The sequence below is a fragment of the Thermobia domestica genome, chromosome 1 (assembly GCF_964235325.1).
Source record: "Thermobia domestica chromosome 1, izTheDome1.hap1.1, whole genome shotgun sequence".
Lineage (NCBI taxonomy): Eukaryota > Metazoa > Arthropoda > Insecta > Zygentoma > Lepismatidae > Thermobia > Thermobia domestica.
Window position 1 is genome coordinate 256,082,677 of NC_137454.1, and position 13,273 is coordinate 256,095,949.

The 13,273-nt window shown below is 36.8% G+C and overlaps 1 protein-coding gene across 1 annotated transcript in view; it reads left to right on the forward strand.

Annotated features, from left to right (window-relative positions):
* The window catches only part of LOC145660529 (serine/threonine-protein phosphatase 2B catalytic subunit 3), a 412,317-nt gene that overhangs the window by 95,341 nt on the left and 303,703 nt on the right, over window positions 1-13,273 (forward strand). Inside the window, exon 2 of the mRNA XM_081725713.1 lies at window positions 8,626-8,829. Coding sequence (XP_081581839.1) covers window positions 8,626-8,829 — 204 coding nt within the window. The remainder of the gene's footprint in view (window positions 1-8,625; window positions 8,830-13,273) is intronic.

Sequence of the window (13,273 nt, forward strand, 5' to 3'; positions counted from 1 at the left end):
ACCATATCATGGATCTTGTTTACGTTTTCTTCATTTGTCACTGCACATGGGCGACCGGCACGTGGTGCGTCCATACATGACTCTTTGCCAAGTCTGAATTCGTGACTCCATCTCTTTACAGTTGAATACAGGACTCCATCTCTTTACAGGAAAGTTAATTAGATACTTGAGATTTTACATGTAAGCCTACCAAAAACTACAACATAACATATTAAATTTCCGAGGCTGGATCTTATTCCTAAGAGCATCAGCCCGAAGACTTATTGATCCACCCTTGTATGTCCATTTCTTCTTAATTCTTGAACTAAGTACAATATTAAAGTTTTTCGGAACCTCCTTTTATGATGAGAAAGGAACTGACTATTTTAAGTATTCCCTGGCTGTCTGTAAAGGCTTTGGGTCAGAGAAGATACGTGAAAACTGTGGTCATTGCTATGTCAAACAGTAGAACAATAACTTCAAGATCATCATATTCATATCGGTCACACTCTCTTTCCTTTCTTCTTTTTAAACAGCAGGGATTCTTGGAAAACTCGATTTCCATATCCCTAAAATGCAAACATTTTTAATGAATAAAGACCACGTTGGCGAACACAAGTTGTCTAGGAACTGTTTAGTAACATATTTTGTTTTGAAATAGAGTACATGGAAGTGAATTGCTGTTTCTTCCAAGAAAAAATTACAAAGTACTAAAGTACATTGTCGGAACTCTGGAGGGCCGGCCCCCGTGGGTCCCCACCTTCCCTACGTCACTGCCCTAATTATAAAGTCTTTCAACACTGTTAGGGACCTACAATTTAATGTAGATTTCTAACCATTTTAATACCCACCGGTATTCAAACTCGGAACTCTCTTGATACAAGACGATGAACTTAACCATTGTTCCACCACTCCACCACGAAATCACTATTCGACATTTAAGACTAAAATCCTTTGTGTGTGCGTGCGCGCGCGCGCGCGCGTATCTGTTTGTTCCCAGATAATATAGAGGTCCGATCCCCTCTTCGAAACAAATTTTGTAGGTGTTTTATATGTATCTCATGCCGCAGGCTAGTTCTGGACTGCCTGATTTTTTTTTATATGTCCCAACCAAATATCAATTGCTTTGTGAAAAAAAAAGTGCCATGTTGATAAACGTTGTTGTACTTAATGCTTAGGAAGCAGTTTTGGATTGAAGTAGATTAATGATTAGGATTCATTCAAAATTCAACTCCAATAATTTCCCGTAAATGTTATAATTAACATTAAATACTAATTCCTAATATTTTTTTCGTCAGTTCGCGACTTGTATTATACGAAGAGAAAGATGTGATTTAAATAAAAAAATATCAACAAAAATTTTTAAAAATTTCTCCACCCTGCATTTGAAGGATATAACGTATCAAACCTCATTATCTACTTCAAGAATGTTTAAAATAATCTTCTCTTTCTATTGGAAAGTGATTTATCCATGTGGATGTACTTTTACTTCTTTGCTTACACTATATTTCAGTTGTGAAAAAGTTATTTTAAATTCAAAATGTTGTTTTGGAAAATGACAGAGGTTAGTTTGGAAGTTTTAAGTATACTTAAATTGTCTAGCAGTGGTGTTGCATTTCGATTAGCACTGAGGCAGTTTGAAACCTGGTAGCTTAGCATGGAATGCAAACTACAGATGCGCCGCTGAACTTTAGGATAAGACAACGCAGGACATTCAGGCTAGCCACTCATCTCTTTACCAGAGGATTTCTTTTCATTTTTTTTTTTTTTTTTACCTTGTAAGGAAAAGTTACGACTTGTATTGTCAAATATAGTCTTATATTTGTAGAATTCAAACATGAATGATGATTTCCTGTCTTACTTATAATTTCTGCGGTTAGTAATAGGTCAGGTTATTGTAATGACGCTTAAAAAGTTACTTTAACTTTTTGTTTGTCTTAGTTATTAAAAAGATGACTCTTTGGAGTTAGTATCATGCGTATAGTAGTTGACAACTCGGTATTTATTCGATTATAGTGTCGCGCTCTTCGATCTGCTCTAATCAACAGCAAATCAAAAATTATTTTGCCCCATTGTACAATAGGACAAAAATAATAATAAAGAGATCAGTGTAGACGAAATATCTTAAGTTAATCGTTATATTTACTATCAAGTAGTTGTGAAAATGTTTAGATCACAACTAGATGGATTAGATGGAAGTTGTGATCGGATTTCTTTATTCCTGTGAGGGCTAAGTAAGTTTACGACATTAAAGAATTTTAATATTACCAGTTCCAGTTCGTAAAGCCAATTTATAATATCATTTAGTTCGAAGAGTTAGTAATGAACTGAAATACCAATAACAATGAAAGAAATCCACTCCCGCGGTCTTTAGGTTCTGGCGTTTTGTAAGATTGAGAGTATACGCGGTGTACCCACCGTCACTCTCGAGTCATGCATAACATATACTTATCAACACCTGCAAAAGAAAGCTCGGAGTGGGCACAATACGCATGGTTAACGCCAGATGACTATTGTGAGAAAAATAAATGTTTGCACTGCACTACTTTTAAGATACTTTACCTGGGATCTAATCCTGGTTTATATTATACACATATTTGAAATTATACTTTTCTCTTACCGGCTCAAAAGAGACAGCACTAGATATCACGCATTAAAATATTTTTGGATATTACTTCATAATTAATAAAATGGATTATGCACAAAATATTTTATATTCAATATTTCAATAAAACATATATATGTATAACATCACAATAGCACAGATGAATTATAACCAACATATCACATGTAACTTGAGTGGCCCAACGAAATTCATTCGGACGAACGCGAAACGAAACCGATTAAAATACAAATTTCACGGCCGTGTAACTACGATAAATTCCATGATGGTTGGGAAGTTCAATTCAGTTCTTTTGTAGCACAAATACGATTTCTTTAGTATTTTCCCGCGTTAGGGTCCTCGTAGCGTAAATTTTAATTATACTTTCTTTTCATCTTAAACTGCATGTAGGTTAATTGATAAAGTTTGTTGGGAGTGCGTTTTCTTACGTGTTGACCGGATGAGATTTGTAGAAGCACTCTCGCGCGCTTTGTTAGCGTCACAAAATATAGTACACATAAAATGTCTAATTTTCACTTCACTGTTCTAACAATGAGAAATAATAGATTGATTATCTTCCAATTGAAATTACATTGAGAATATTGATGCACCCATTAATGTAAAAAGTTAGTAATTGTGGACGAAAATTATATTATCACGTACAATTCAATGTAGTTGCTTGGAGTCTATTCTGCGTATGTGTTGGTGAGGAGACAAACAAATTCCTTACCAAATTAGGCCTGACGGGAGATGCAGAGCTGTCTTGAAGAATGAGGCACCCCTTGGGTAAAAAATTCCAGTGCTTCGCTCTTCTGCGAATTCTGGCTGGCAACGCATTATTTCCAAGAACTGATGTTGGGAAATACGAGGGTTGATTTAAAACTTGATATATAACTATCGTTATAGTAGTCTAAACAAATGACATCCTCGTAAACAAAAGCCTGTCTCCCGTGCAGTAGATTATGCGCATTATGTCCAACGGTTCGGTGGAAGTAATAATAATAAACTTAATAAAATAGTACCATGACTTACCAGTGCAGTTGGTCGCAAGTTAGGTATTAGAACATTTCAAAAATTTCAAAACTCAAAATGTTTCTGAATATAAACTTCTTTTAAAGTTTTATATATACACGAAGTATTATGCCTGGGTTTTAATAAAGTACCAACAGCAACGTAATGGAAGCCAGTTATTAAATATACCATAGGAAGTTCGTAGAATAAGTTCTGTTTCGATTTTTCTCCGCAGCAGCGCTACGATCGCAGTTCCGCTCATGCTCACTAGTTCCTCTTGGTCCAAACAGAACGAAATTACGCCATTTTGAGATCGCTCTATGTTGTGTTGTCCATAGTGATTGTTTATAATGGCAGCGGTGATCAAAAATCCCGTCGCTTGTGAAATTAGATCTCTGATTAGTTTTCTGAATGCGAGGAACGTAAAACCAAGTGACATTCATCGACAAATCTGTGAGGTTTACGGGGAAAATGTAATGAGCGATTCAATTGTGAGATGGGTCCTACAATTTAAGGGTGTGATCAAGTGTATGACGAACGATGTGGGTGTCCATATGTGGTTTCTGATGAACTGGTGAGTGCAGTCGAGAAAAGGAATAAGAACAACCGTAGGTTTACGATTAATGCTTTTAGTCTTTAATTTTCACAACAGTATTTTACGAGAATGTTACTGAAAAACTGGGTTTTCGTTAGCTTTGCACACGTTGGGCCTCAACTTCTTACTGAAGAACACAAATAACGGATGGGCAGCGCACTTGATTCTCTGATACGTCATCATGATAATGGTGAGAACTTGTTATCGCAGGTAGTCACGGAGGATGAAACTTGGGTTGCTTATGACACCCCAGAAACGAAACAGCAATCCATGGAATGGAGAGACTTCGTCCCCAACAAAGCTTAAACCAAAACAATTGTTGACACTCCGAAAAGTCATGTGCACAGTGTTTTGGGATAGACAAGGCATTTTACTGATCGTATTTTTACCACGAGGTACAACAATTAATAAAGATGTTTATTACGAGACGCTTAAGAAACTGCTCAGTGCAATACAGATTAAGCGCAGAGAAATGCTCTCCAAAGGCGTGGTTTTCATTCACGACAACGCCCGACCACACACTGCGAATGTGACTAAACAGCTCCTTGAAAGCTTTGGCTGGGACATTTTTGGCCATCCTCCGTTCAGTCCCGACCTCGCTGCGAGCGACTTTCATTTCTTTTGCATTTGAAGTCTTTTCTTGGTGGTAAACGCTTCAAAACGATGAAGAGTTAAAAGAACATGTTACCACACGGTTGACAACACAGGCGGCAACATTCTATGACGTAAGAATACATAAACTTATACCATGCTATGAAAAATGCCTGGAAAACTACGGGAGCTATGTGGAAAAGTAGTGTGTTACTGATTTTTGTGCAACACATTGCTTTCTTTATCTGTACTAGATTTCTTTATCAAATGGAACTTACATTCCGAACGAACTTCGTACATCGACAAACATTACTTGCCTTTCATATAATCTCCTGCGTTGCCCTGCACTCTTTATTAAACCCATAGTAACAATAATATGAATATCTGGAAACATTATGCCTCAGTAAGATTGTTTCATTCGTGGAAGCTGGTCTAAATCACATGGGCTTATGTCTAGGTTCTTGTTGCAATGTAGGAGCTTTTGTGGTTGCAGCTATCTTTGGCATTATTCACGCTAGTATAAAACACGCTCGTTTGCCCGTGTTCAGAGGTGGTGTTGAATTAGACAAATTTTTGGTTCAGTTGTAATTTAGTATTCATTTGTAGATGTATTCATCGCCCGCGTATCTCCAATTTTGGCGAATTTGAGGTTTTGATGGCATTAGAATCAGTATATAGGATGGCGCACAATCTGGTTAAGTACACTCTGTAAAGAAAAAATAGCGACACCTCAATTCTCAAGGAAACATACACAGAAAACCATAGTTGCAGCCGGCTAGAAGAGGAATAGAAGGAAATTATGAGTGTGATAATTCATTTCCATTATCTGTGACACCTATGGTGTACAATGGTGCTTACTAATTATTTATGTATCAGTAATATTCTCTCCAGATGGCACCTGAGAGCGTCTCGTAAATTATTGGGGGGAGAATTTTGCATTGCATTTGTGATGTGTAAGCCCAGGTAATTAGTATTTTGTGATTGTTCTATGCTTTGTAATTGTTTGAACAGTGTCAAGTGGCAATGTTGTTGTGCAGTGTTGTTTTTGTGTGAAGCTGTTGCTACATGTGAACTGTAAACAAGTATGATTGGTAAGAAATGTGACTTGTCACGTGAACAAGACATACTTCTTGCTTTGCACAGCTAAGTTAAGGGAGATGGCTGGAATACTCAGAATTTACCATTCGACGGCAGAAAGAGTAATTCACAAGCAAAAATAGTATAAGAAATCATCCCTTCGTCAACAGTGTAATAGAAAAAAGAAAGCATCGCCCAGAGCTGATCGCCAAATAAAATCAATGGCACTGCAGAATTAAGGAATGACTTCCCCAAAAACTGCACTTTTGATCTTGGAACTGCAGTTAGTCGTACGACTGTATTGTCTTAACTGTATGAGGAAAATATTACGAAGAAAAAACCGTCTGGAAAGTCGAAACTAACAAAAATACTGAAGACTTCAACACGTACGTTTGTGAGGCGATATGCTACTTGGACTTATGACAAGTGGAAGCATGTTGTTTTCTCCGTTAAAATGTTTAGAATAGTTGGAAACGATAGTGGTGTGAAGTTGTGGATACGAATGAGCGAGAAACTTGATACGGATTTTGTTTAAGAGATGCAAATATTCAGTTACTGAGTCATGGTGTGGGCTTGCTTCAGTGTCAAAGACTCAGAACAATTGATATATGTGAAGAGTCATTTGATGTACAAAAATGTCTTCAAATTCTGGTACGTAAAATTCTTCGAACAGCTAAATATAACTTTCCTGAAGAAAATATGGACTACTTCATTTTCCAGGACGTAAATATTTCATGTCAATGAACGAAAATCGTTAATACGTGGTGTAAGAATATGACTATTCAAAGACTCATGTGGCCTCCAAACTCACCTGACATGCATCCAATTGTAAAGTTTGGGTCGATATGAGCAGAAGACTCAATAGACAACTATCTCGGATAGAATAGAACTCCCGGAACAGATAATCCGGGAGTGATTCCATGAAATCAAGGTTGCATTTTGCAATAGCCTTGTCACCAAAAGGGCTCGACGATTCCCCTGCAGGTCCTAAAGCCCATGGTCCACATACGAAATCTAGTTTGATGTATTGTACCTCTCAATGTTCGTACACAATATGTCTTACTTTTAAGAAATTACGTTTTTTGTTTTGTGCTATTATTGTTGATTTTTCATACTTTTATGTATAATTCTTCCCACAGTCGTTTTTGCTGAAAACACACATAGCTACTAATATATGCATATAAATTCATTATATGCATACAAAAAACCTGAAACTGCGGCGCAAGTATTAAGAATGAGCTGCTCATTAAGAATATGCATTGTAATATCATCAGCAATTCATGCAAAAACTCATATTGGTTAGTGTATGTTGTGAAAACCATATCCGAGCGAGTGTCGCTATTTTTTCTTTACAGAGTGTAGTACAGCTATATCACGACAAATGGCTCCATTATTCCCTCAATGTAATACCGCGTATGTTGAGCTGAAGCTAGTTTTCAAACCGTTTTTGTGTCTCCTGTAAAATTGGTGAAATGTTACTTACGCTGTATTGAATCTCAGGCGACGATATGTCGTGTTACGAGAGTACGCAGACAAGTTTTGAGCTTTACATGTTACATGAAGTTGAAGGTATTTGTGACACAACTCCTCTACTTACAATAACTTCTCTATAACCTCCAAGAAGGCGACTTTTGGGTGAGCATGTGGCCGAAAACCACTGGTTTACAGCTATTGTTAATTCTTCAGTGTATTAAATCGTGTTCCCTTCGTGTTTTTAGATTTGGAGAAATGTGGAACTCTCTTAGTGCTAGATTGATAAATATGGTAAGTGAACGATTTCAAACTGCGGAACAGTCAGTTTCATATGGTGGATGCATTAAAGAAAAACGCTCTTTGCACACACATGTATGTTCCTGTCACAGAAATACCTTCTTCCAGGTAATCTAGGAACTCTGTTTATCCCAAAACAGGTACCATCACCTTGGATAATTTTTGCCTTCGCAATTCTTTTGGTTGTCGAGAATCTGAATATGTCCTCTTTTTCGGCTGCTCTTCGTTCTCGGTATCGAACATAGAGCATCATATCTCTTCCATTGAGTAATTTCTTCAAAAACTAATTTTCATCACACTCAAAATGCCGCAGATTAGCCGTGGAGGTCGTAACACATTTATGCTTCTGATTCGTATTGAGGAATTTGAGAACCCATTTTTTCGAAACCTTTCTCATGTTTAGTATCTTGACGAATATGTAACTTATCCGCTTTCGTAAGATTCTTGGTCTCTGCCATGCTTTTACCTCATATCTTCCTGTTTTTAAGTGCCATGTCATGCAGTGTCAACGTTCTGAAAATAAGCCAATTCTACAGACTAACCTGGACGTCCTGTATCCTCGGCGATTAAAATATTCTGTCCAAAATCGAGACACTCACCTCGTCACCGTCGCATGTGACAGATTGGTGTCTTCTCCAAGTGTTTCTGCTTCAGAAATTTCGTTCTTGAACCTACCTTGTGAAATCCATACTGGCTTACAGCTTCTTTTGTGGACTTGAAAAGAGGGAAACCGAAAGCATTAAATCTTTAAAATTTAGCACATAATTCAATTAATTATCCTAAATCATAACACTAATAAAATTCGGAATAAAACGGATTGGTAAAATACTTATCAGCATCCTTTCGTATTAAAGTAGATGTATAACTGATGTAATCTCTAGTCGTTGATACATTTCTTGTTCTTAAGCGTCGAGAGAGAGTATGCAAACTTAATATATTGTTTTTGTAGCATTAAAAAAAGGTAAAGTTCATTTTAATAATATTTTGTTTCTTTTTGCAGGTGTTCCGTTCCCGCCGAGTCGTAAGTTGACGTGCGCTGAAGTGTTCGATTCTAGGACGGGGAAACCACGGCCGGACGTTCTCAAACAACATTTCATTCTTGAAGGTCGGATAGACGAGTCAGCAGCCCTTCGTATCGTTAACGAAGGTGCCACTCTCTTACGTCAAGAGAAAACTATGATCGATATCGAAGCCCCCGTAACAGGTTGGTACAAATTAGCTTTTTATATGCAATTGTGGTGATAAATATATTTGAATATAAATATGTTAAACCATAATGTGTAAATTACTCAATATAAGATTGCTAAACTAGGTACCATAAATAACTACTGATGTCATTCATTAGATCAAAACCATTCGCAGTTTCTGATAAGGGATGAAGAACAGGAGACGAGCAGTTATTTATAATTATTTTCTTATTCTTCGAATATACGGGCTTTTGCTCTTACTAAGTTTAAGCTGTCAAAAAAAAAAAAAAGTTATAAAGTAAGTAAACTTTCATGTCCGGTTTTATTACAATCATTCTGTGTGTCACAAATTATGTCACACACACACAAAAAAAAAACTAATATAGATCTATTAAATGAACAATGAATGTTGATAAGTTAATTTGTACTAGAGTGGAGTGGGGGGATTCTGAACATATTAACGTTTATCATTTGTTCTCGAAAAACGCCACCTTGAGTTTGGTAGAAAGTGGTGGAAGTGGAAGACGTTTGTGTGGTGAGCTAATTATTCCTGCGAGTGAGGAACTCAGGTTTGTGTTGGAGAGGAAAGCCAACTTGACAAACACAAATGCAAGTACTAAGTAATAAAATAGCCATATTGTAGTTTGAGACCTTGTGTATATAGGGTGTAATTTCTATCAGAGACAACACAGAACCACGTTGTTGATACATGAAAGTTTGGCGGGGATGTAGTCATGCCTGCCTGCTGCATGATGACTGGTGTTTACGTCTGTGAAGAATTATGAACACTTAACCGACAACCTGCGTTGCGGGGCTACTCTGAACAGATTTGATGGAATGACAATAACACAGTTTTGTATTGCTATTATGTTGTTTCTACTGTACAATTTGTTTACAGTGCTTTATCAGGGCTTCATGTTTCATTAGAGCTGCCCAGAGACTACAAAATACAAACGATGGAATTAGCAAACAATGGCGCAAGCCTTAGAAGAATTAAAAAAACTCTCTCTCTCTGCCAGACTGCGAGAAATATGGGATACCTAAGGGCACGTTACACTTGCGGTTGAAATCTGCTAGTAGGAAGTCACATAGAGGTCAGCCCGTGTTTGATAAATTAAGAGGAAGACGAAATGGCAAACTTGTTGCTCAGGGTGGTACGGAAAGGTTTCCTTTTAACACCGCAAAATGTAAGAAAAGGCGCATTTGACTACGCTGGAAAGAAAACACTGAAGCATCCTTTCAACAGGGAAACGCGATAGGCGGAAAAAGGTTGGCTTCGATTGTTTCTCAAACGACATCCTGATTTATCGTTACGAACCCTGCAACAGTGCCCACCCACAAGAGGAAAAGGTTTCAACAAGGAAGCTATCACAGAATATTTTGATTTCCTTCGTTAAAAGCGTAAAAGACACTGGCTTGGTCAACACTCCGGATCACATCTACAACGTGGAAGAGGCTGATCTTTCTCTTAACAATAAACCACAGTGTGTTGTGGCAGACAAAAGTTGTTCAATTGTAGTGTTTTGTGACATCCGCCGAGAAAGGGGGAAATGTTTCATTAATTGTGTGTTGTAATGCTACAAGCGCTTTCATTTCTCCACCCTAGATCATCTGCAGTGTGTGATTGGATCCAATGTTCAAGGTGCAGGCATTGGTACCACGTAGTCTGTGTGGGCGCTGATCTGAGGACGTTGCAGAACCAGTGCGTGAGCACATGCCAGCATTGAGCTCTACGTTCCCCAAGGAGCTTTTAATACACAGTAGATACATTATTGATTTTGTTTTGACTTTAGTATATCTCTTCCTTTGTTCTTATTGTGGAGATCAGACATGCAGATTATTCTTTCCTAAAATATATACCTTTAGTATTTCTGCAGATTTTTCCCTCCCTTGTTCAGTTTCACCTCTCGGTCGTGGGTGACTGAACAGAACACACGTGTTTATTTCCACGCACGTAGCACCCATTCTGTACCAGATATTACGCAGTGCTTGCACCGAGTGTTGAACAACATATTGGGCTTTCGATCCCATGTAAAGTTTCTTCCATTCGTTGCGAACCGTTTGCTTACAAGATGAATTACCATGAAATTGTTTAGTCCCCCCCACCCCACTATATGTCTTACGATGCCATCAATGACAATTGTGCATGCAAGTAAATCATTCGATACACAAAGTTATCAGATTAATTCTTCAATACAATATTTATAACAAAATTGTATTTAAATACTATGTAGTATAGTGGAAAATAATAAAATAGGTCTGTAATCAACTTGACAAATATATTGTGTTGAATTTAATACAGAGACAGCAATCAAGTTTAACTACAATCAGTTAATTAATACACTTTGTGATAACTAAAAGAATCAATTATTGATTGAATAACAAATTACGAAAGAACATTATGAAAAATTATAGAAATGTAAGTCTGTAAGGCATTATGTATACCAGAGTTTTCTTCCAAGATGACATTTACCTTATTGAAAGCTTTGGTTGAAGCTTATTTAGAACAACACACCAAATTAGTCTCCTGTAGAAATTGACCATTCTCTATAGTTGGCTTTTATTGGACTCTACTCGACAACCACTCCATTTGGATGTCGCAGAGTTCCTAGAAGCCAAAACAATCTTCAGTTTCTCTCTTCTATGCCTATCGGGGATCGAGACCAGTTTTAGCTCCAACTCAGTTATTGTATAGAAGCTGTGAAATCTTGTTTATTTAGGTCATTTGTGGTTTTCTAACTTAAGAGGAAGGTTAGCATTTTTTTTTTTTTGTTTACCATTCTTTAATAAAGTACTACCGCTTCCAGGATAGTTTACTATGTTGTTTCTTGGAAAGTCTGTTATGTTTGTTGCCACTCATCTGCAGAATGAAATTTTAATTTGCTTGATTGATTAATTAGACTTCCCATAATTCGTCCATAAAAATGAAAATTTATATAGTTAGTGTTTCATGTTTATACTCTTTAGGCTGATGGAAATGAATGATGTGAAATTAATTTTTTGTGCTCTCCCACCGAAAATCAAACCCGGGATCACGTGCGTCAAAGGCATGCGCACTAGGCAGTAGGCCAGTGGGAAATACTCTTTGATCGTGTTTACACAGTATTAACCCATCTGTTCGAAAATTGCTCAAGATAGCACTTAATTTGCATTTGTCTTTTGTATTTTTATTCTTCGTTCGTATATACAAACATTCGCAGTCTGCTTGTCGGAAGATTACTAATCCAAAAACTATAGGGTCAGTGAGGGTAATAATGAGGCAGATATCACAACTTTTCCATGTTACTCAGCGTACATTAGTTCTGAAAGCAGTTAACCTAGGCAGCAGTTTATGGTGCAAATAGAGTAACAGTTTGCTGCCAAGAAATTTCCTGTCATCTCGTAAGTTGATGAGTGAATTTGTTCTGTTTCATAATTTCCCTCCAAAAGGGTAATTATGAGACACCGGATGAGTAATTGAGACACTTATTGTCCTCAGCTTTATGATATTGAGGTATGAAAGAGTCCAATTGTGAGGCAAAGAAGTCTTCGTTATTGTGTATTTATTACATAAAGATATACAAATATTTGGCTGAAAACTTGTTCCTACATAGTATTGAAAATTGTGAGAGCTATGAAAATTTTCAGATTCTTTAAACGATCTTTCACTTTTTAAAATTCTATACATGAATTCAACCTATTTTATGATTGCTGAGGAATTGTTACTTGATTACTGATATTTTTTTAGAACGGAAAATTTTCCGGAAAAATATAGGGGAAAATTTTCCACCTCACATCACTAATTATGAGGTAAGATTATATTTTAAAAGGACCTTCAGGCTGTCACCATCCCAACCGTGCAGCATTGTTGGGAAACGGATTGATGTTTTGTAGGTCCCCTCATATAACAGTGTGTATATTCACCAGGTCATCTTCCGTGCCCTGATATTTCGTTCGAACAACTTCCTGAACTGGAAATTTTGCTTTTCTTAAACACGGCCTGAATGAGCTTGAACGGCTAATCGGTTTGAAAAAAATCCACCATTTTAGAGTAAATCTACCTTTTTCCAACAGTTATTTTCACTTTTTGTCTTAACCACTTTGTTCACTATAAGTGAATTCGCAACAAGTTATTGCTTTTCGATGATACAGTTTTTAATATTTCTCATAGTTTCATGAAAAGGAAACCTGCAAGATGTTTTTCATTTGTTTATTATACCATGTCTAGGACTATCAGGTAGCAAAAAAATGTTGTTTCGTAGGATTATTGCTCAGTAATCCATCCTCAAATAAATATCTGTGCTATATGGCCATTACTAATTATTTAATTAGAAATGTAACAGGTAGACAGTATGAAATAGTCCTTTTTGTCTTTTGTATGTATATTTTGATATCCATTCCTTGAACTTTCTCTAATGTAAAAAACCACACAACTCACTTCAACATCACTGTCATATTTCAAAAAGCACTAAAATTTGGACT